At 35.9% G+C, this 22,269-nt stretch overlaps 1 protein-coding gene across 1 annotated transcript; it reads right to left on the minus strand.

Moving 5' to 3' along the window:
• Nucleotides 1–5,779: 5,779 nt before the first annotated feature.
• Nucleotides 5,780–21,828, minus strand: LOC128989537 (segmentation protein Runt-like). The gene is made up of 5 exons (XM_054411435.1): nucleotides 21,492–21,828; nucleotides 14,110–14,223; nucleotides 9,093–9,251; nucleotides 6,253–6,441; nucleotides 5,780–5,997 (listed from the first exon to the last, which is right to left on the minus strand). Exons 1-5 carry the CDS (start codon nucleotides 21,826–21,828, stop codon nucleotides 5,780–5,782), a joined length of 1,017 nt encoding a protein of 338 aa, XP_054267410.1.
• Between the last annotated feature and the right edge of the window lie 441 nt (nucleotides 21,829–22,269).

Genomic DNA, 22,269 nt, shown 5'->3' on the forward strand with positions numbered 1-22,269 from the left:
CAGGTCTGTGTATTGTACAATGAGTGTGGTGTTTACAACGACACGGTCACTGTCACTGACTGATCATCTATATAGCTGCTGCAGCACATCTATCTCACTGTAGAAATAATCTGTAGCTAACAAACCCTCCACTACTACTGATGTACAGGTCTGTGTATTGTACACTGAGTGTGGTGTTTACAACGACACGGTCACTGTCACTGACTGATCATCTACACAGCTGCTGCAGCACATCTATCTCACTGTAGAAATAATCTGTAGCTAACAAACCCTACACTATTGCTGATGTACAGGTCAGTGTATTGTACAATGAGTGTGGTGTTTACAACGACACGGTCACTGTCACTGACTGATCATCTACACAGCTGCTGCAGCACATCTATCTCACTGTAGAAATAATCTGTAGCTAACAAACCCTACACTATTGTTGATGTACAGGTCAGTGTATTGTACAATGAGTGTGGTGTTTACAACGACACGGTCACTGTCACTGACTGTTCATCTACACAGCTGCTGCAGCACATCTATCTCACTGCAGAAATAATCTGTAGCTAGCAAACCCTACACTATTGCTGATGTACAGGTCAGTGTGTATTGTTATGTACACTAAGTGTGGTGTTTACAACGACACGGTCACTGTCACTGACTGATCATCTACACAGCTGCTGCAGCACATCTATCTCACTGTAGAAATAATCTGTAGCTAACAAACCCTACACTATTGCTGATGTACAGGTCAGTGTGTATTGTTATGTACACTAAGTGTGGTGTTTACAACGACACGGTCACTGTCACTGACTGATCATCTACATAGCTGCTGCAGCACATCTATCTCACTGCAGAAATAATCTGTAGCTAGCAAACCCTACACTATTGCTGATGTACAGGTCAGTGTGTATTGTTATGTACACTAAGTGTGGTGTTTACAACGACACGGTCACTGTCACTGACTGATCATCTACACAGCTGCTGCAGCACATCTATCTCACTGCAGAAATAATCTGTAGCTAGCAAACCCTACACTATTGCTGATGTACAGATCAGTGTGTATTGTTATGTACACTAAGTGTGGTGTTTACAACGACACGGTCACTGTCACTGACTGATCATCTACATAGCTGCTGCAGCACATCTATCTCACTGTAGAAATAATCTGTAGCTAACAAACCCTACACTATTGTTGATGTACAGGTCTGTGTATTGTACACTGAGTGTGGTGTTTACAACGACACGGTCACTGTCACTGACTGATCATCTACACAGCTGCTGCAGCACATCTATATCACTGTAGAAATAATCTGTAGCTAACAAACCCTACAGTATTGCTGATGTACAGGTCAGTGTATTTGTACACTGAGTGTGGTGTTTACAACGACACTGTCACTGTCACTGACTGATCATCAACTCACCTTTAAACTTATCAAACCACAATATGTGATCAAATTCGACATCTCTGATTCCTTGCCATGTACCTAATCTTTTTTACTCACAGTGAACCTCCAATGTTTATTCAAGTAGCTTTTTTCATGGCATTGTCTTAGTCAAAATATTTTTTGTTTTTTTTTTTTACTTGATTTTCATACAAAATGTATAATGTTAAAATTGTCTTTTCTAATTAACAAATAATAGAAAATAATATACTTTTAGTTTCGAAAATAACATACAGTGTGGTAGTCAAACCTTGTTTATTTTATAAGCTATTGACTAGATTTCAAGTATGTGTATGAATACATTTTAAATCACCACCTACTATTAAGTACAAATTTAGCACTACCAATACAAATATAGCCAGTAATTACTCTTCATCATAGGTTATAAATATAAAATTACATTTTTACAACTACATAAGAGAAATAAATATTGATTTGGTTCGTAAAAAATCACCTAAATCTTAATTACGACCCTAGGGACGGACCTTCCCTCGTTAGCCGTGTCCCGTGTCTGACGCTCAGCCACACGTGAAAATTCTCGGTGAATTTAATTAGCAAAAAGAGAGATCAGGCTTATCAGGAAGGGACAGAGCGGAAAAAGAAGAATAGTAACCGAGTTCGGCCGGGCGGCAGGGAATTTGCCGGCAAACGATCCCCACTTGATTGGCTACAGCTGACTGTTTGCCGCGCATTGAGACACCCTAGCTCAATACCGGACCTGTTTTGTGTTTTAAGATTTTTTTTTATTCTGGTGTCTCATTGTGATTGCTTTTTTGGTAGTTAGTTTCTTTCATGAGTGACTAATTATACTAGTGAGACTAATTACCTAAATGATAATATTTTAATGGTTTTATTAAAATAATGATTTTGTGGATACAATTTAGGTTATCTCTTTTTATTTAAATATTGTTACAATTTTGAACAATTAAATGTCAGTGTGTAAATTGTTAGGTTAAAAATAGGCCAAATTAGATGTATATCTGAACCATCATTTATTAGTTTATCTTAATCAAATTAAAAGTTTGAAAATGGTGTCCTACAATATTTTATTGCATTTAAATTTTACTATAAAACGACACCAAGTTCAAACAGATTGAATTACAAATAACTGAAATATTAAGATTTTTAGTAGTAAAATTATGTTGATCAAAACTAAGCTAGTCTGGTTTGCCTCGTTTTACAACCAAATATCGTGATATTTCATAATTTTGTATTCAAACAGTTTGTTCTTGGGTGTCGTTTGATAGAAATTTTCAGTGCTAAATAAAAGTGTTCCAGACATTTTTGCATAAAATTTGCCATTTTTTGCAATTTCAATTAATAAAATTAAAATGGCTACCATTTTGAAATGTTTAATCGGACCAAGATTCATAATGATCGGATGAATAATTCAGATAAAGATAAAAGATAAAGATAAAATTTCGTATGTGGAAAACAAACTGGCGGATATCTGGTTAACGAAGTGATTTTGTAAAAAATGTTATACTTGAATTCTCTTTATTTTGACCCATAGAACCATTTCCCGGAGTATGGTTGTTTTCTTACGGGACACCCTGTATATCTACTCTCTCATCTCGGAAACTTGATACTGTATTTCAATTATAAATCGCTTCATTTGAACGACTTACATTTTGTACCTAATAAAGCTGTATATTAATTCAGGTAGAAAGGAGTTGAAAAATACCTCTGTTGTCATGGTGACTATTATATTATTTGTAAATTTTGTAGATAATTGTAATCCTTAATTTACAATTACAATTAGAATATTTACAGACGATTTAGCATTCCCTAACTGTATAAATATTTAAATTTAGTATACGTAAGAAGCAGATTATAACGTATCTTTATTTCTTTCACTAAAAAAATCATTATTTCAAAAGAAAATCCAACGGTTTGTATAAATTTATTTTGTAGTAGTGATTACAGTATTATAAAGGTCGTGTAAGAGAACAACTGAAAGGTGCTTTATAAGCTTCTTTTGGATCATGAGTAACTGAACGCCAATCATAAATCACCATTTAGAAAATAGCGCCTAGCTCCCTTCTTGTAGACATATCCAATAATTTCACATGGATATGCATAATTACAAACTCATTAACTGAGAAATACAACAAAATACACAACGTAATTCATTTAAGCGGTTTTAACCGATCAAACAACCCAGGCAACTTACTCTGTTTACTTTGTACCAAGCATTAAAACGAACACAATCACTCAGCAGAATCCCACTTAGTCCGCTCGGTGGAAGGTTAAAAAATTAAAGCGGGGTTTCGACCGTCGACCACTCTAAATAAAAGTAACGCTTTGGACGAATCGAGTTGAAATACTTTAAATGGAACCGATAGTAAAATGACCCATGGGAGTGGAGTGGGGAGCTCGATACAGATCAGATGTCCGTTCTCACGATCAGTTCAACTTTATTCGCGTTGTTTCGGTTTTACCCTGATCAGCTGATCGCCACTCAGGTGAACCCAGTGGATTACACATTGACTCCTTTGTGAGCTTGTCATATCAGTTCCATTATCCACCACTGGAGGTTCACAGCGCTGGTGTCACCCTTGTAATTACCGACTTCCTCTCCCGTCGTGTTTTTCCACAGGCAATATTTTACATCCGTTTTTGACTGTTTTGACAACATCGACGTTTGTAACGTCGTGTTTTCTTTTATCTTGCGTGAAAAGCGATTACCCAGGCCATTGTTGGGGTGTGAATTAATGGACTGTTTTTTCTCGGTTGTCCATTGTTTTTTGACGAAACACTTCTAACAGCATACGTTTGGTGACAGCATTCGAATGTTTGTGAGGCATTTGGTGATTGTCTGTACAATGTTGTGGTATTTGGATGCAACAAAAATGTTCGTTTATGATAGGGATGAAGAATAAAAATATTATCTACCTTAGCCAAAGTGCATATGTTCTGGTGTTGTAGCTTTTTTCTAAAACATAACAGCCCGGCTTGTTATCAGCATCATTGCAACACTATTCAATGTTTGTAGGATAAAAAACGATTTTATTTTGTGGAAAACCCCTCTCTCCAAGACAATATGAAGCTTTGACTTTTGAACAGTATGGCTCTACTGTATTTTTGACAAGGAACCCTCCTCCTCCAAATGCAGAGTTAAGAACCTCTTAGTTTCACAATCTAACTCTTGAGACTTGATTTGGTACAATTAATTATATTAAGAGAATTGTAAAGCAGAATTTGTTATCAGGTATATCAGAAATAATATTTCTAACGTAGATAGTCTGACTAACACACCAAGGCAGGGATGTATCCGATTTATATTTCTTCCTTTTACTACAAGACTCTTTCTTTGGTTCGATACAAGGACATAAAGCTGTAAAAGATTCCTCCAACCTGTAAACCATTTCATCAATAGTTTCTAGAATATTCTTTAATTGTTAGATATTAATAAATGTACCAAATTTGAAACTTTACATTTCGGGATGAAAAACACAGAGAAATATATGTAGAAACTGATTTATTTTCTACTCAAATAGTACATATATACATCACATTACACTATTATACAGGTAGCTAAAGTCAAAACCACAAAACGTTAAACAGGGCTAATCACAATTCATAGGGAATTACAACCGATTAATTAGTTGAAGTGAATAAATTAAATTTTTGGATATTACAAAAACTGTATACAAACTAATAGTGAGAGAAGTACAAATTTTCAACAAACTTGTGCTATAAATAATTATCACAACATAGCACAAAATTTATCATTGTTTTCTCATGGTATCTATTTTGTTCGAAAATAAATATGCATTGGTGTTTATTTCAGGAAAAACATATTAATGCTGAAACATATAGGTACCCAACATAAAGTCATTCTTATATACACGTTAAATACAAACAAAAATAAATAAACTTTGGGACCAATGGTATTTTCTTGTCTAAGTCATGTACAATATATCAATCTAACATAATATCTCTTTATATACAATATTTTAAACCTTTCACTATGTAAACAATATGAACAACGACTTAGAGGATATCTGTACACGGCACTGATTGTCTTTTAGGGGAGTTTTATGAGATCATGATGAAATTGCAGAAATGGATGTTCTGCACAATGTGTACTTGTGGACTTTTGAATTTTAAATACATGTTTTTAGATATAATTCAAGTGACTCGATTTGCATTCGAAAGTTGCCAATGGATAAACTTAACAAGCAATTAAAAGCTAAGCACTCAAAACCGAATATAACATTTTTTCACGTCACAGTAAAATCCCAAATTCAATACTCTTTATTTTTGAAAATTAAGGAATTTATACAGCAAAGTACACTTTATATCAAACATCCACTTCACTTAACAACGAAACGAGATTTTCAGTCTTAGTACGGCCTCCACACACTGGCTTTCGTCTGAGACGTCGTCTTCGGTAGGACCTTGCCAGGGGGTGAGATGACGGGAGTGTCCGTGGTGGGAGGGGGAGGTGACGCGGTGACGACGATGTCGGGGGACGTCGTGCCTGTGGTGGTGTCGGGCGAAGACCTGGCGGGCCGTACTTGCTGGAAGGCAGAGCGCACCGACAAGCTGCCGGGACTAGGACCTGCAGAAAAACAAAGATTTGTTAACACTAATATCTACAATGTTTTTAATTGTTGACTATTTAATTTACTTTAGACTGTGGACACACTGCGGTCAATTAGGCATCATTAGCTTTGACCGTGGACCTAAGACTAAGACTCCCATTCTCATTTCAATATGTTTACAGACTTATCAAACTGAAAGAACAATGTTAAACAATTTGAGAAAATTGAATTTTGATAGTATTGAACTGTTTGAGTATCTCAGGTATACTGACCTCTATCTTCGGCCTCGGATGTGTCGGTGGACGGTGGAGGGGACGGCTTCCTCAGAGGTGACCCTGGAGTCAGCAGGTCCATCCCTGGGTAGTGCAGCAGGTGAGTGTAGGCGGCGGGGGACAGACCTAGCGTGGGCGGGGGCAGGAAGAACTCTGGAGGCATCGCGGTCGTGGGGCTGGTGGCGGAACCTGCGGAAAAGACGAAGGTCAGAACCAGGAGAAAGGAATTTAACTGTGTTTAGTGGGAGCAATAAATCATTGTCAGCATATTGTGTGCTTTGTCGAGGAAACATCTGCATCCTTGAAACACATTGAAACACTTAAAGTCTCTATTAGCCTAATGTTGATGTCAAAAATTCCTCGGAACCAAACATAAAACTGTAGACGTGAAATGTTTTAGGATACAGCGCAAATTTATCCATGCTCTTACTGCGTTTCTATGCTGGTGGTGTGATGATTCATTTCAGTTTGAGTAACCAGTAGTAGCATATTTAGTACATAACTGTCTTGAAAATAGATTACAGTCAAAGTTCATATTCCTAGTATACGCATATCTATCGTCACTATTATGAGATTTGTCCTCCATTTCAAAAGGGACTAATGTCTACTACGTCTATGTAAAACTATCCAAAACAATAAACCAATACGTTACAAAAAGTACCAAAACACTCTCAAACAATAAAAAAGCAAAAAATAAAAACCATTGGAAAAATAAAACATCAAAAAGTAATCACAAGGCAACAACCCCTCGCATTGCGTTTATCGCAGCAACAGCCGCGTTGATTGCTGCTGATGATTTACGCGATGATGGGTGGAATCAACCCCAACAATATACGAGTGGGAGCGGCATTGTAGCAAGACTGATGACGTCTCAGGAGGCTTCTACACTGGTGACACTTAAAGGTATCTAACGTATGTATATAAGCAAAGACGATGAAGGCGGATTCAATTGTACACCCTCTCCCCACACCCCCGTCCCACAGGACCTTCTCCCCAACGGGGGTGTAAGCTCCAGTGAAATCGGATTACGCGAGGGATGATTCTCAAACGATGAAGGCTAATTCAACACGGCCCCTGGCCCTTGGCCTGGGGCACCTCGGCTACCCGACCAGTGTTTGATTTAACAGGATTTCCCTCTGATTTTCAATGCACGGTGATTGCCCCAGGATCGCTAAAAGGATAAAATTCTTCGTTGTTGATGAAATAGTGTTGATTTATATTGTTAAGGCTCTGTGTGTACCTTCATGCCTTCATGATATAGTGGATTTTGACTGTGTTATGATTTAGATCTCTGAGTAAAAAAGAGGAATATAAGCACATTTTTGTTTAGAGACAGCAGAGATAAGTAAGCAATATTTGAAAACAGGCCCCCTTGATTGGCCTAATTCTAATAGTCTATTTTAGATTTCCATAAGATTTTCTGACAGTATGTAGTCCTAATGTTAACGTAGTCTTTATAAAGAAAACTCAAATTATTTATCACCCTATAATGCATATTTTAGTTTATCCCATCACGTCGTAGTGAATTGTAGTTGCATTTTCTCATGATGTTTAAAAGGTACACTTTCTGAGTATATAGAAATTTAAAAACCTTCAGGTGGGACTGAACATTTAGTAAACGTTCATCTCAAGGCTCGTATTTGTTTTAAAAAACGAAAAGTCCCGACCGCAACAGGGTTTTGACTAATTATGCCCAAATTGAAATATTATTTAGTGGCATAAAGAAAAAAATAATAGTTCCATATGCACAATCTTACAATACTAAAATTTATTATTGCGCACCCAGTTGTATCTAAATAGTCCTTATTAGCATACCCAAACAACATGTGGCGAAATTGGCTCACCAGTTTTACCTGAAGACACAAGTAGCCCTCTATAATTAGGTCACATGCTAGGGTGAACTCCTGCTGCACCCTACGTCGCGCACCCTCCGTCCCTTGGACACCCTATCAGCACCCTCGCGAGGTCGAGGATCAATAGTGGTTGTTTTCCATATCGATTGTGGTTCCCCTTTCCCATTGTCTCCCACTTCACCATGACTCATACCACTATGGCCACCGGGGCAAGATGGCGTCGTCATCTCCCTAGTGGCATTAACATATCTGGCCTCTGGGCACATCGTGGCCTCTGTCAAACAGGGATGTGGCCATGATTGAGAGCTTGACTGGATACTTGAGAGTAATGAGCCCACTCGGTTAAGGGAATTGTGCTGTAGAGTTTTAGAGTTGATGATGCGGGAAGAAATTATTACATAATATTGTACTCTATAAACGTGGTTATTTTATTTTCGACTTGATCCTCTTGGGTTAGAAACTATAGCAAGTCATAACTCGATGCACTTAAATTAAAAATCTTAAATATTTTGAAAGTAGATTTGGGATTGACAGCAGTTTTATACTGTATGCTCAACTTTTTGCATATGCTCAACTTTTGACTTTGAAATATGTTTTTAAACGTGACGAAATATTGGAAATACTGTCAAGTCAAATCAAATACTATCCATATAAATTTAGCCTATATACTGCGTCTTATATGTTTTTGGTAATACCTTATGGTTTTAGGAGAATATGTGCTTTTTCTTGTACTCCCAATTATTCCTCTACATTAACCAAAATCTACTGGTAACAATTAGGCATTTTGAGAACGCGTTTCCGATAGAAAACGAATTAGGATTTAGCAAAATAACTTCGACTCATCCAAAATTAAATTCCGTTTACCACTAGGTGAACATCTACATGATCACTTCTTAGACTGAAACAAAACCATCTTCTTCTTCACTTTTATCTGCAATAAATTTAACTCTTAGACAATATAGCTGAAGTATAAGATCCAATTCCTACCTTTGGGCAGGTGGCAGATGGGTGGAGGTGGTAGTTTACAGAGGTCCTGGGGTCTCCTGAAGTACTCTGGCCAGGCGTAGCTCATGTATGTGGCATCAAGCCACTGGGGAGGTATCAGGGAAAACGGCCCAAAGCCTCCAGGGTGCTGGTAGTGGAAATCTGGAAAATACAGAACTTGTAAGATCTCTTGAAGAAGGGAACTAAGTAAAAGTGATCGTAAAGATGTAATTTCTTGTGAACAGTTACGAGGTATTATCATGATGATGGAATCCAGACATGGTGAATAAGTGTGACATTCGACATGTTATAGAGTAATGCTGTAAAAGTCTCGAGAGTTCAAAGATTAATTTTTTCTATGGTTAGTTTTTCTAAATGCAGTTTATATCTACAAAAGATATCATGTATAAATTTTCTATATCGTGATTTATACTTGTAAAGAGGGTGTAGATGAATATCCTACTTAAATATTTTTGAAATTACTATCGATAACTTAGAACAAATATTTTATTTGTTGAAGTACAAAATAAGGCAAAATAAGGGGAATAAGGCAGATATTTCACATACATGTGAAGGCTATGGAGATAGGTTACAGGTACAATATTTTTTAACCTTTCCAGTGTTCTATGTAGTAATTTTACTCTCCATCGCAATACAAAATAAACGTAACTTTTTTGTTAAATCATTAAAATATTTGCTAACAAATTCAAATTTACAAATTTGTGAAGGTTTAATTTTTTCCCAACATATGAGTGTAAAACTAACTAAGAAAATTAGTAAAAAATACAAAAGAGACAGAAAATGTTAAATAATGGAAATCTTAATATTTTACACAAATGGCGGATAAAATTATAATTTACTTTACGATAATTACAGAAATGTATATCGATGAATTCACTCTTCCACACTGATCGAGTTTTAAGAACAGCAACTGAACCCCCGCACTGGACAGCCTGAGAACCTCCAAAACCAGCAACTGTGGAGGTTTGGCAGGTGATAATTTGAGACCAATTACCCCATTGGAGAGACGACGACGACGAAGACCGCACAGAATTAATGAAGTTAATCGGACCTGGAACCGTTGAGCATAAAGGGCCAAAGACCCTACGAAGCTTAAAAAGGTTGCACCACGGGGCGGGGCCTTTCTTGAATGAGCCCTTCACCCTTTATAGCCCGTGTTTAAGCCGCTGGTTTACCTCTGGCTACCGCATGCAACTCTTTATAAGCCCTTTCATCCGCTCCTTTCTCAGACTTTCAAAGGAGGGTTTCTTTCAGTGTTGGTTACAAAACGCCAGGTTCCGTCCTGTCGGATTGTGTTGACACTTAAAACGTTCGGGAAATGGATTAAAGTGGTGAAATGATTTACTCCAGAGCGACGTGGGCTGTGTGTTGTCTAGTTTTTTTTGTGACTGCGATTTGAAATCAAATCTTCATTGTGTGTTCTTACAAAATAATTTTACAGTCGAAAATGGAAGTATAGAATTACTTTAGAAATTCAAGGTTTCTTGAAATGCAAGATGTATGATTTACAACTGTCAATTCCGAGGGTTGTACGATTAAAAAACTGTTTAGTGATAACAATTGTAAACTACAGAGTTACTGATTTACAAAACTATATAGGTATTCTTCTCCTAAAAATCACATAAGGTAAAACTCGTAAAATGTTCTCATCTGCCAAATCGGTTGGTCTATTATAACTGTTATAAGATTGTTTTCAGTGAGGTTTTTCAAGAAACCCGGAAACATTGTACTTTATATTTAAAAGAGCAAACACTGTCTTTCGTTGGTTTACTTTAAGGAAAAGGTTGGTTTATAAGGAAATTAATCATCAGCAAATAGCTTATTGAAACATTACGAGTAACTTGGCGTAATTTCGACAAAAAAAGAACAATAATTGTCGAAAATAAAAATGTTATAGCTATATAACTACTTATACTGACAATTAAAGTACTTTGGTGTAAGACAACATTGCACCAGGTGAAGTATTTATTCGAAATGATCGATTACGTATTAAAAGGCACTCGAGTTTTCATTCTCAAGTTAAAACTGCTTAAAAGAGTGTTTCCCAATTTTTCTATGACAAAGTAATAAAAGTTTTTGATAATTTAACATTCCATTCCTATTTTAGAATTAAAATAAAACTGGAATAAATCATCAGTAGCAATGGTTATAGGGTTCGAGTGACGATGTCCGATTATCATAAATAGTATATAAAGATAATAACTAACAAAACAGAGTATTGAGTAAGAAAATAACAAGGTAAGAGATATCGTCACACAGTAATTCAAAGTCCACCACTACCGCCGTAATCGCCACTACCGCCGTAATCGCCACTACCGCCGTAATCGTCACTGACAGATTTTTGTGAGCGGATCCGCGCTGGCCACGCTCAGATGAATCGCCCATCGGCTTTTACGGTAAACATGCAAAGACCAATTGGAGAAGATAACTTTTTACAGATTAAAACGTCACTTAAAATCCGAAGCGTTTAAAAGCGTCCTCGAACGAGTGTTTGTATTCATTTTTATTCGATTTCGACAACCGGGCCGGGGATTTGCCAACGTTTGCCCATCTCTCTGAGTGACTTACGCCACTTGTACACGAGAGGCGCTCGGCCAACGCGGCCTCTTTTATGGATTTCCCCGATAGAGCGATTCGACTTTAAACAAAACTCGTTTAATTAATTCGGATTGTTTGAAATGGAATGGAACAAACAGAGAGTGTGTACTTTGAATCGCAGACTTCTGTTTTATAAAGCTCGCTTATTTGTCCGATATAAACTCTGAATGCACTCCCGTTACACTCTTGTGCTTTATCGCCATTTGAGCCTTATATTAGCTCTTCGATTCCTTTGTTATCGATAAACCGTGTACCCCGCAGCGGTTGTTTTTCCGAACGCGACTCCGGTCCGCGGTCGGATAAAAAGCGCCATTTTCCAGACCCCTTTGGCTAATTGGAGCGCGATTTATCGGGGGATTTATAAAGTCCGGATGTAATTTGCCTCCTTTCCTCGTGTTTTACATCGCCGTTAAAATTATCCGAGAGGGGAAGCACTTTCAGTTGTCGTTCTCCGCTGTTGGTTTTTCATAAACGGATAAACGTCGGTTATTTAATTCTTCCCTTTTATATAATACTTGATTTGTAATGTACTGGTACCTATTGAATTTTGTATAAAATAAAAATGAGTATATGCATCAATTTAATAATGAACCCAAATTTAATCTTGTTAGGACTACAGTAGTAACTGTATAAAAATATTCAATGCTCTCACGAAATTTTTGGAGGTAAGAAATATTTCCAATGATAACTAAGATACGATTAAGATTGTTTTAACTTTTAATTTTGAGTTTTAGCATTGTTTAAGACACCATTGTTCTATATTACTAGGTGTTGTATACAATCCAACATTGTTACTCGCTGTATTTAATCACATGCCGCAGTGAGAGTTGAAAGACGCGTCAGACCTGTAACACAGAGCCAGTGGATGTTTATTTACCGAGGAAACCGTATTTAGTGCCGGAGCCGCGGCGTCTCGCTGGTTACGGTTTTGGTTTACGGTTTGAGCATCTGGCCAAGGCTCAAAGTGCCGACCGAGCAAGCATTGTTGGCTGCTTCACATCGGGACATCACAGACACTAAACTGAGCCACCAGGCTTACAGTGTGAAACAAACTCAATCAAATTGATGCCTGTTTATACAGTGGAAAGATTATTCGCAGGTGTTACTCCGTTAAAATTCTTAATCATGAATCACACCAAGAATGTTTTTGCGCAAAAAGCTACGGCCCCAAGATGAAGTGGTAGTGCACTTAGTTCAAGTGGAAGGAGATTTTTTTTTTCGGAAACACATTTTTCATTTCGCGGTAAGTCCGCGACCACAAAATAAAGTGGGAAAGTTTACGTGACCGAAAAACCGTCAGAATTAACTTATCAGGAAGGTTTACAACGTGTTTTTTCCTACTTCAGAAAATACTTCTTCGATAACACACTTTTTACCACCTTACATCAAAGCCAGCTCACAAAGCAAGCCAGGGTAAAAAGCAGCCCACAAGCAAGGGCGGTGAGCGTGAACGTGGTTTAATAAACAGAAAACACGAGTGTAAGAGCACAGGCGTCACAAGGACCAAGAGCAATGCCTTTATGAAGCATGTCCTGCAATAAAGGGTGGACACGGCAATATCGGAGGTTCTTTCCCGGACCGGCAATATAGAGTAATTGGCCAGCGACGCTGATTAGCACAGCAATCAGCCGCTCTTTGATACCGCCGGGATTTGCATAAAACACGGCCAGAACAGAAGCGACTCGCTCCTTTCTCGATGAGATTGTTAGCGACAAAATCAGTGTATCGTGTTGTGTACGACACCGTACTCTTGTGTTTCGTGCTTTTTACGGCAGCGGAGTCTTGTTTTTGCATTATTTACGGCTCCAAATCCTTATGTGTCTTGATGGGTGTTGAGGAAATGAGTGTTTTGTGTTGTAAGAATCTAAATAATAAGTTCCTCGTCTGTTGTAACGGTGAACTCAGTGTTTTTGTACTGCGAACCCGAAATCTGAATTTAGCTTAATTTACGTCAACCCTGATTTCAAATGTTTCTTCAAGTGTACTGTCAACACTAGGTTGTGAAATTATTTACAATTAGTATTTGATACTGTGACTGTTAACTCATAAAACAGAAGTATTGTGTTTTATTGTGTTTATTTTTTAGCAGTGCGACACCGACACCGATTAATTAATCGTGTATCGTGATACTGATAAGCAGAACACAGAAGTCTTGACTTTTATTTATGGAGAAATTAAATTTTTAAGTTCAGTGTTAGGTAGGCCTGCCGCGGAATCAATTTTGATGAGCATGGCAACACCGTACTCTAATGTGTTGTATTGTGAAGTGTCAAAGTTCATGATGCACACACGAAAAGTAAGCTATTCTCTGAAGTCATAGTGATAAGAAGCAGCTGTTTTCAGACTTTATCTATTTCTACCTTAAGACTAGAGAGTAAGAAGTACTTGGGTAAGCACTTACTCGACTTACTCCGTGGTTCGCGAGGACCATCCACTGTCACCTTGATCGCCTTGCAGTAGGAAGCCACTTGGTAGGGGGAGGTGTTGATCACTATACTCAGCGAGAAACTCTTTCCTGCAACAATAAACACATTGTTAGTATATGCTTTCACAGTTTTAATGTATTTAGTTTTCAGGTTCATCATAACAGTTAATTATTACATACAATGTGAAAGCATGTTTTCGACCGCTACCGCGTGAGGTAGTCTACTCTTTGACAGAATCATACCTGTTTTCGAAATTATTACACTACTTAAGAAAGTATAAGGATATTCTTAAAAACAACTTCTTGTCAACAGGCATTTCAAACTAAGAGTAACGTACGCACTGTAAAATTTAGTCTTTTCGGGCACGAAGCACTCTAAAACCCGTTTCATATTTTATAATGTAGTGAGAAGTCTACTTGCAATATGTCAAATTAATAGTGTTAAATGTTAAGGTAAACACATAAGATTTTAAGTATGAATTTTTTTTTATAATGCTTAAAACACTAACTTGGTGAGTCCATAATTAGACTGATAGAACTTAAAACCAAGTGTTAAATTTCGTGATAGGCCCACTTGAACTACCTAAATTATTCTGAGTAGATATAATTGCTGTTAGACCTAATTGAATTAGGATACATATGTATAATAAAAATAATTGTATATGCGAATTAGACAATGTTTTGAATCACCCGTTGTTTAAAACAACAAAATCTAAACAATATCTACTTCAGTATTATCTAAACGCCGATAGTCAAAATTCTTCATCATTGAAGGCTGCAGGAATCTATTAAAAAGGGAACTTGACAATTATAATGTATAATATTAAGAATTTGTAATCTTAACGTTAAATCCTTAAGAATTTTTATGTTGAAGGAATTAGGATGTAGAAATTACCTGGTTTACTTTCAATAAATGATTTTATTTACATTCTATGGTATTTACAACGTATTTATAATAATAATGTTAAAGGAGAAATGAGTTCTTCCTACCTGACAAGGATATCTTTTTTGAGAAATGCATTCTAATACTTTTGTTTTGTTTTCTAGATGGACTAATAGTTCTGAACCAACATTTGATAGCATTGCCACAAAGATAAAAGTCATTATTTGGCGTAATTTGAACCTAAACCTAGATACAGAACACACTTTATCCACACCAACCTCGACCTTATCAGTGAATGATCGGCAAAAAACGTTTTTTTTCAAATCCACAATTTTCCACCTTACACACAAGGTACAGTGGTGGAATTTTTCACGTTTTAAAAACTGAATTTCCATCTGAGCTGAGTAAAAGTATAATCCGCCCCTGTGAGGCCACGGACTAACCGTAGCCCCGGACCCAGACACAACACACAGTCCCTAGCGTCGCCTCGGCTTTTAGTCCGCAGCAGCTAATGCCGCTGTGGTCACATCCAGCGCAACCTTTTAAACATAATGGCTTTAGCTACGGTCTATTTATGCTTAAGTCAAATGTGACGATGTTCAAGTTTAGGTTGTTATTGAAAAATGGTTCAAGTAAACTTGTTGGTATGGTGAAATGTATTTCGTTAAGACATAATGTAAACATGATTATGTGTATACGTTAATTAAATTGGTTTGGTTTATTATATTCAGAAAATATCTTAATAATTATTATATCAGAAAGTAATTAATAGTCAATGGTAAAACTAAAATGTTCTCAGATTTTCCTCCAGAACATATTTGACGTGAATATCTTCAGTACATACGTATTTTATTCGGAAAATCTTACAATGAAGAATATCAATACTGTATGCTGAAAGTACATATTGGGTTTCATATAGGATTCTGAGTAAAAGTTTTGGTACTGTAAAGTGGAACTTATAATTTATTTTGTATTATTTAGCAGCTTTTTGTGTAATCTGTTAATTTGTTACTTTAAAAAAGTGTTGTTTTTATGTACATAATTTTGAATTTTATCAGAATGTAGATTAACAAAATCGAGTGTGGTCAATTATATTATATGATGATTACTGGTACTGAGGATTCAATTTACGCTTTAGTGAATCAAAACCTTAAGTTTTTAATTGGTTTATACGTTATCTTTTATTTACATGTAAATCAAATATAGCGTGAATTAGTAAAAGAATAAACTATAAATATTTCATCAAAAACATTACTGCAACAATTAAAGTGACCATCGTTTTAATAACACCATGAAGACATCCAACAAAAAGTGTTTCTAGTGGATAGGTTTAATTCAAGCAACCTCTTTGTACCCTATTGTATTTTTAAGACCTCTAACACATCTTTTGTGGTCACCTGGTTCGATATATACTTGTACCACAACGTTATAACCTACTGCATAATATTTATATACTTGGTTAACATATACATCATTAAAACAATATCAATACATGATACAGGCATGAAATAGTGTTCTTAGCGTTAAAATCGTTGATTCAAAACTAATAACAACGAACAATAACGTTTTGAATATAGTTTATTTTCATATTGAAAGTTTATTATGTCTGTGAGACGATAACTTTTGTTTGTAGAAGAAAAATAAATATACATAACTTAGGCCTATTAAGGAAACTGAATAAGTCTGAATCATGAACAGCTTTAACAGGCCTCATGTAACTCATTATAGCTAAAAGTGCATAAAGTCTAAAGAAGTGGACGAAAAGGAGAATTGTTTTTGCTTGTTGAACAATTTAGCATCTTATTTATATAAAGACGCACGTTTTTAACATGTGAAATAATACAATGATGTTACAGAGAACCATTTTCTAAAATTTAATTCATGTAATAAATTGGGTTTTAATAAAATTCTACTTGAACCAAAAAATAAATAAAATCCATATATAAATCCCAAAGTACCCATGAACTTTTGAGAAAACTAAAAGTCACACACCCCCATAAACCATATACTTAAAATGTTCGACATTACGAGAAATCTTGCGCAAAACTATCCATTATTTCATAAATTGCCCTTTACGATCGTAATTCCTTTCTAAAGGGAACTTTCCATATACCTAATGTTAAACATACCTCAGCTGTACTTATTCGTATGTTATTCTTTCAATTTACTACCTTATTAAAATCAGGTGTGATTATTTGTTTGTATTACTGTATTCTGTTTTGTTTATTTTAGCTTAACCTAACCAATCAATAGTTTTATTAAAACTTAAGAAGTCAAACGGGATGAAGCCCGTAGGTAACAGCTAGTAAAAATAAAAATAAAATTTAATAAGGTTTTTTTATATATTTGGTTGGTGGTTGGTGGAACTTATTCACTCAACTTAAACAAATATAAATGAATCAACTGAATAACCTATTACAAATTAATAACATTAATTAATGCCTATATGTTGTAAAATATTTTGTTTACCAGAAACCCATTACGTCATCACCTTCAAAAATATTTTGCTCGTTTTATCCGACGTACTGTTTAAATTGGTTTATTGCAATTTTTCGTGCTTCACCATGGACAATAGGTTTAAAATTGAAACTGTAAATGTTATAAAGACTTAGAACTATCTACACAAATAATTTATGAGGTAAAACTATTTAAAATCCTAGAAAACTTAAAGATCTTAACCACGAAAAGGCTACTTCTTATGAGTAGTTTCGTGTCAAAGAAGAATCAAACTATGCGAAATAATTGTAGACCTTGTATACGATTGAACTACAGGAAAGTTGGATTGGCTAGGCAAAAATAAATTTCTCAATTTTAGTGACTAGTTATTATTTAGGCATACCTTTAGATACTTAGAGGTAGTTGATACTATAGTTGATAGAAATGCGAAAATCATTTTTACCCATAGCAAACGGCTATTCTTTAGTGAAACTATTGACTAAGACTTCCCAAGTATTTTAATGTAAAAATTGAAAGCCAAAAAACGCGGTGCAATCTGTTGAGATGGTCACAACTAATGAGAATATTCTGTGATAAGTAATAAATCAATCAGCTGTTTGCTATAATACTGTATTGGTTTTGGTGAAACCTTACTAACCACACATGGCATTGAATAAAAATACACCATTAAGTAACACAAGCATGTGCACCCAAACAATAATGCAAGGACAATAATAAATGTAAAAGCAAACTAGCCAACTGTAATTTGTACTAATATCCTAATTTTGTACTATTAGTGGCACTAAATTGGCCAAGTTGGGTTGCACATTAGTTGGCAGATCCACCAAGTTGCGGGTCCGTGGCGCACCCAACCCCAGTTTGGCGAAACTCCAAAACTTACACTCAATTCTGTCTAATTTCATTGTTATTTCGCCCACTTGGAGGCGGCTTTTATTGTTAGGGTGACTTTTAATTTACCAAATGGAAGTCTCTATGTGTAGGTGTTAGCACTCCGTAAGCGTGTTGTTTTGTGGTGCACGAGTAAATTATGTTTATAGAAAATATTTTAAAATATATTTTTATCGATTTAAAAGTTTTAAATATATTTAATATAAACCACCTCACTAAAGCTCTAATAACAAAAATGATAAACTAAGACCTGATTAGAGTAAATACCCCCGCCGCAGCAAACCTGCAGACTAAGCGAATTTCCATTTGACTGATTGGATTTACACTGAAATGTCTACTTAAAAATATAACATTTATTCTTGATTTAAATAGAATTAGTTTAACAAGTACTTAGGTTTGCTGCATCAAGGAGGGTAAAACTTTTTTTTGTTTGTAAAATGTGAATAGGTAGTGAGAAATAAAAACATTTTCCAAATTTGATCAAAATATGTTCACAAACAAGCAAACTACAACAGTTTACTTATTCCCCATAAGAATAACATGGGAATTTTAAATTTACAATTTTTTGGAATTTTCTCCGTAACTATTAGGCACATAATAATGCTTCAATATACTAAATTATTTGTTTTTTTAAGCTCTACAAAATGGTTTGGAAAGAAATTGCTAAATTTTATGTTTTTTGGGTCAAAAATAGGAAAAACCTATTTTTACCCCATAAAACCCCCCGTAAACCCCCGTTCCCATGGTCCGATCATGCTGGATCGCGAACTCGTTCGAATAAACGTACGTTTACACATTTGTACCAAATTTCATCCAAATCGGATCATTTTTGCTCGAGTTATCGTGCTGACGGACACATATATATATATATATAAATATATAAATATATAAATATATAAATATATATATATATATATGAATTTGAACGGATGGTGTTTTTGGCCTCTAGGGACCTCAAAACGAAAAAAAAATCGGTCCCGCGTCCAGGTCTTACCATGAGTACTACGGTAATAGCTTATTCCCTATATGGGAAATTCGCTAAAAGACTTTTTGGCATTAGACTAAATGTACGTTTTAGTTTTTCAAAAAGGACTCTTTTACATAAGCCATTTAAACATATTCTTACAATTTAAAGCGTTGAATAATTAGTGTTTAGTTACTCTACAAGAAGAAGAATTGAAATATTCAATACACGTCCCCGGGATGTTAAATGGACGTTGGTTGCTTAGGCCTACTACACCATACACCATAACATATACTGTGAATGTTATATTTTTTTTACTCTGATTCATTGTGACACCAATGAAAAATTAATCATACGTTAATTTAAGTACGTTAACAGGAGGTGGCCAGATACTAAACAATTTAAGTAAAAGTAAATAAAATGTTTAAATGATTGAATGTGGTACATTCCCTACAAGGTGCTGTGGCAGCATTTCAATAAATAGCCTATAGTTGCCAATGTTACTGTAATGAATAAACGAATTTGAAATAAGTGATATTGAACAATTATAAGTATTTACTATATAGATAAGACCAAATGGTTATAAGCAAGACTACGACATATCCCTGCTTATGAAATATTATATTTTCATTATGTAGTATTTTATTATTGTAATCATTGAACAATACAGGATCCTTTGTAGCCTATTTTACAAATATGATTGTATAAGGAATAAATTATTCATTCTATTGAAATTCTTAGATTTGATTTTTACCTGGCCTATAGTTAATTTGGTTTTACTTTAATTTCAAATGTGCATAAATTCCTAAGTTGTATACGAAGTAGTTTCTAAAGTTATAAACCATAAAACAGACATTGAATATTGGTGAATACAAATATTGTATAGGCCCAAAGATTCAAATGAGGATTTCAATTCAAATAAAAGATTTTGTATAGACATTGGACCTATTAAATTATGTCAATGCAATATAATTTCCCTTTCAAAACATATTCTTCGGGAGTATTCTTATATTTATTTATGAATGTTAGTACAATTTCAAATATATTATACATATTATATTAATAGTGTATATTAATAGTATTTCTCTATTTTTATATCGTCGAAGACTTTAATGACTCTATTCTAGTGTAATGGATGCCCATCTTAAGAATTATTCTTTAAAACAAAGACTAGGTATTCAATATTTTCCAATTACTCAGAAAGAAGCTATTGGTTTCCCCTACATTCTCTGGTCGAGATTTAGTTATTTTTTATTTTCTCATGTCCTATTTTTTGCCACGTAAAATAAAGAACCACTAAAAATCACCTCGAATCGATGCAACCAATAGGAAGCGGCTATGCGCGGACGGGCTGCGCGGACCTCAAACTTGCCGAGTTTAACCCAACTTTCAAACCTTACTTTGGTGTTTAACTTCGGTATTTGGCGGGCTTTGCGGTTACTATGAAGAAGACTTTTAATTATAACAAAGAAAATCAAACTGTGATGAACAGCAAGACAATGCTGGGAAATGTATCTTTCTTAGACGATGAGCCTACAGATAAACGAGTAGGCCGATTGCAATAGCAAAATAAATTAATAGTGAAGTTCTAGACCTATTATTATTGAAGGGTGCGTAGTCATACTTTTTAAACTGTATGAGTCCATCAATAAGTAGTTACTTTTAGTGCTAAGAAAAGTTGAAAGTCGATAGAAAATGCCCACTGTATAATTAAAGGCCAGAACTTTGGCTTATTAGCCTATGTAGTAATACAAAAAAGTTACCATATTACTCAATTAAATAAATAAATAAATCAAATGAGATGAAATGAATATTTCGATTGATTCTTGACAAGTAGATATTCCTTCATACTTCAAAAATGTATACATGTTAACTCTTGAATATTGGTCCAGTTTTAAGGTTGAGGTTTACTCCCAGAAACAATCAACGGACTTAAAATTTCTGTTGGTGGCCTATTCTTACCCTACTTATAACCATTTAGTTTTTTAATTGCATTTGGTGCCACGAAATGGGGTAAATGCAAAGCTAACCTCCAAATTTACCCCCGAGTTCTGCACTACGGCATTGCTATACCATCCATTCAAGATCGGTTATTGAATTGTATAAAATAGTTTACGTTACTGAAACTGAAATCTGCTATTGTTAACACAAAATAAAACTCCTTACCTCTGCCACTTCTGCCGACGAACCTGAGGTCGTTGAACTTGGCCACTTGGTTCTTCATGACGGCGGTGCAGTTCCTCAGCTCGGCGCAGTAGTTCTCGTCGTTGCCCGCCTTGACGGTGACCACGGTGCCGTCCGTCACGTCGTCCAGAGCCACCACTTTGAAGGCTATGGGGAGACTCTTGTTAGACCTCCAGTGTGTCGGCAGTGCTGTACACAGGATCGCAGGACTCCCGGTCTGCACTAGCTCACCATGGTACTCCTGCAGGGTCTCGTACACCCCGGCGAACAGGTCAGTCGTCATCCCTTTGCCGCCGAGATCCGAACAAGGGAGATGCATCGAGCTGAGGAGGGAAATGTCGACAGACACAATAGTTCACTAGAAACTGTAGTTAGTCGTCACGACGAAAATATTTGCATTATTTGCCGGTGACAAACTTAAGAAGTAATAAAGACGTTTAAAAAAAAAACAACCGATAAACCTATTCAACACTGTAGCGGACACGATAATTTAGCCGGATAGTAAACAATGTTGGCACTATTGCGATTGTTTATAGTTGCGCACAAGTTTGTCCAAGACGGTAGCGAGGGTAGCGCGGGGGGTGCGATGCGTCAGTGTCGCCACTCCACACACTACTGTGAGTGTCGCTCAAAAACTGCTCAGAATCGCCACTTTTTTCCCACCCCGCTTCCCCACCCCTGTTCCTTTTTCGTCAATATTCTTTCTCCCCCTCCACCGATTTTTTTCCGCACGCCCGCGAGTGCGAGCGAGACAGAAAAC

Source organism: Macrosteles quadrilineatus, unplaced genomic scaffold (genome assembly GCF_028750875.1).
Source record: "Macrosteles quadrilineatus isolate MER2022 unplaced genomic scaffold, UCM_ALF_1.0 Scaffold_3__2_contigs__length_128488019, whole genome shotgun sequence".
Taxonomy (NCBI): Eukaryota; Metazoa; Arthropoda; class Insecta; order Hemiptera; family Cicadellidae; genus Macrosteles; species Macrosteles quadrilineatus.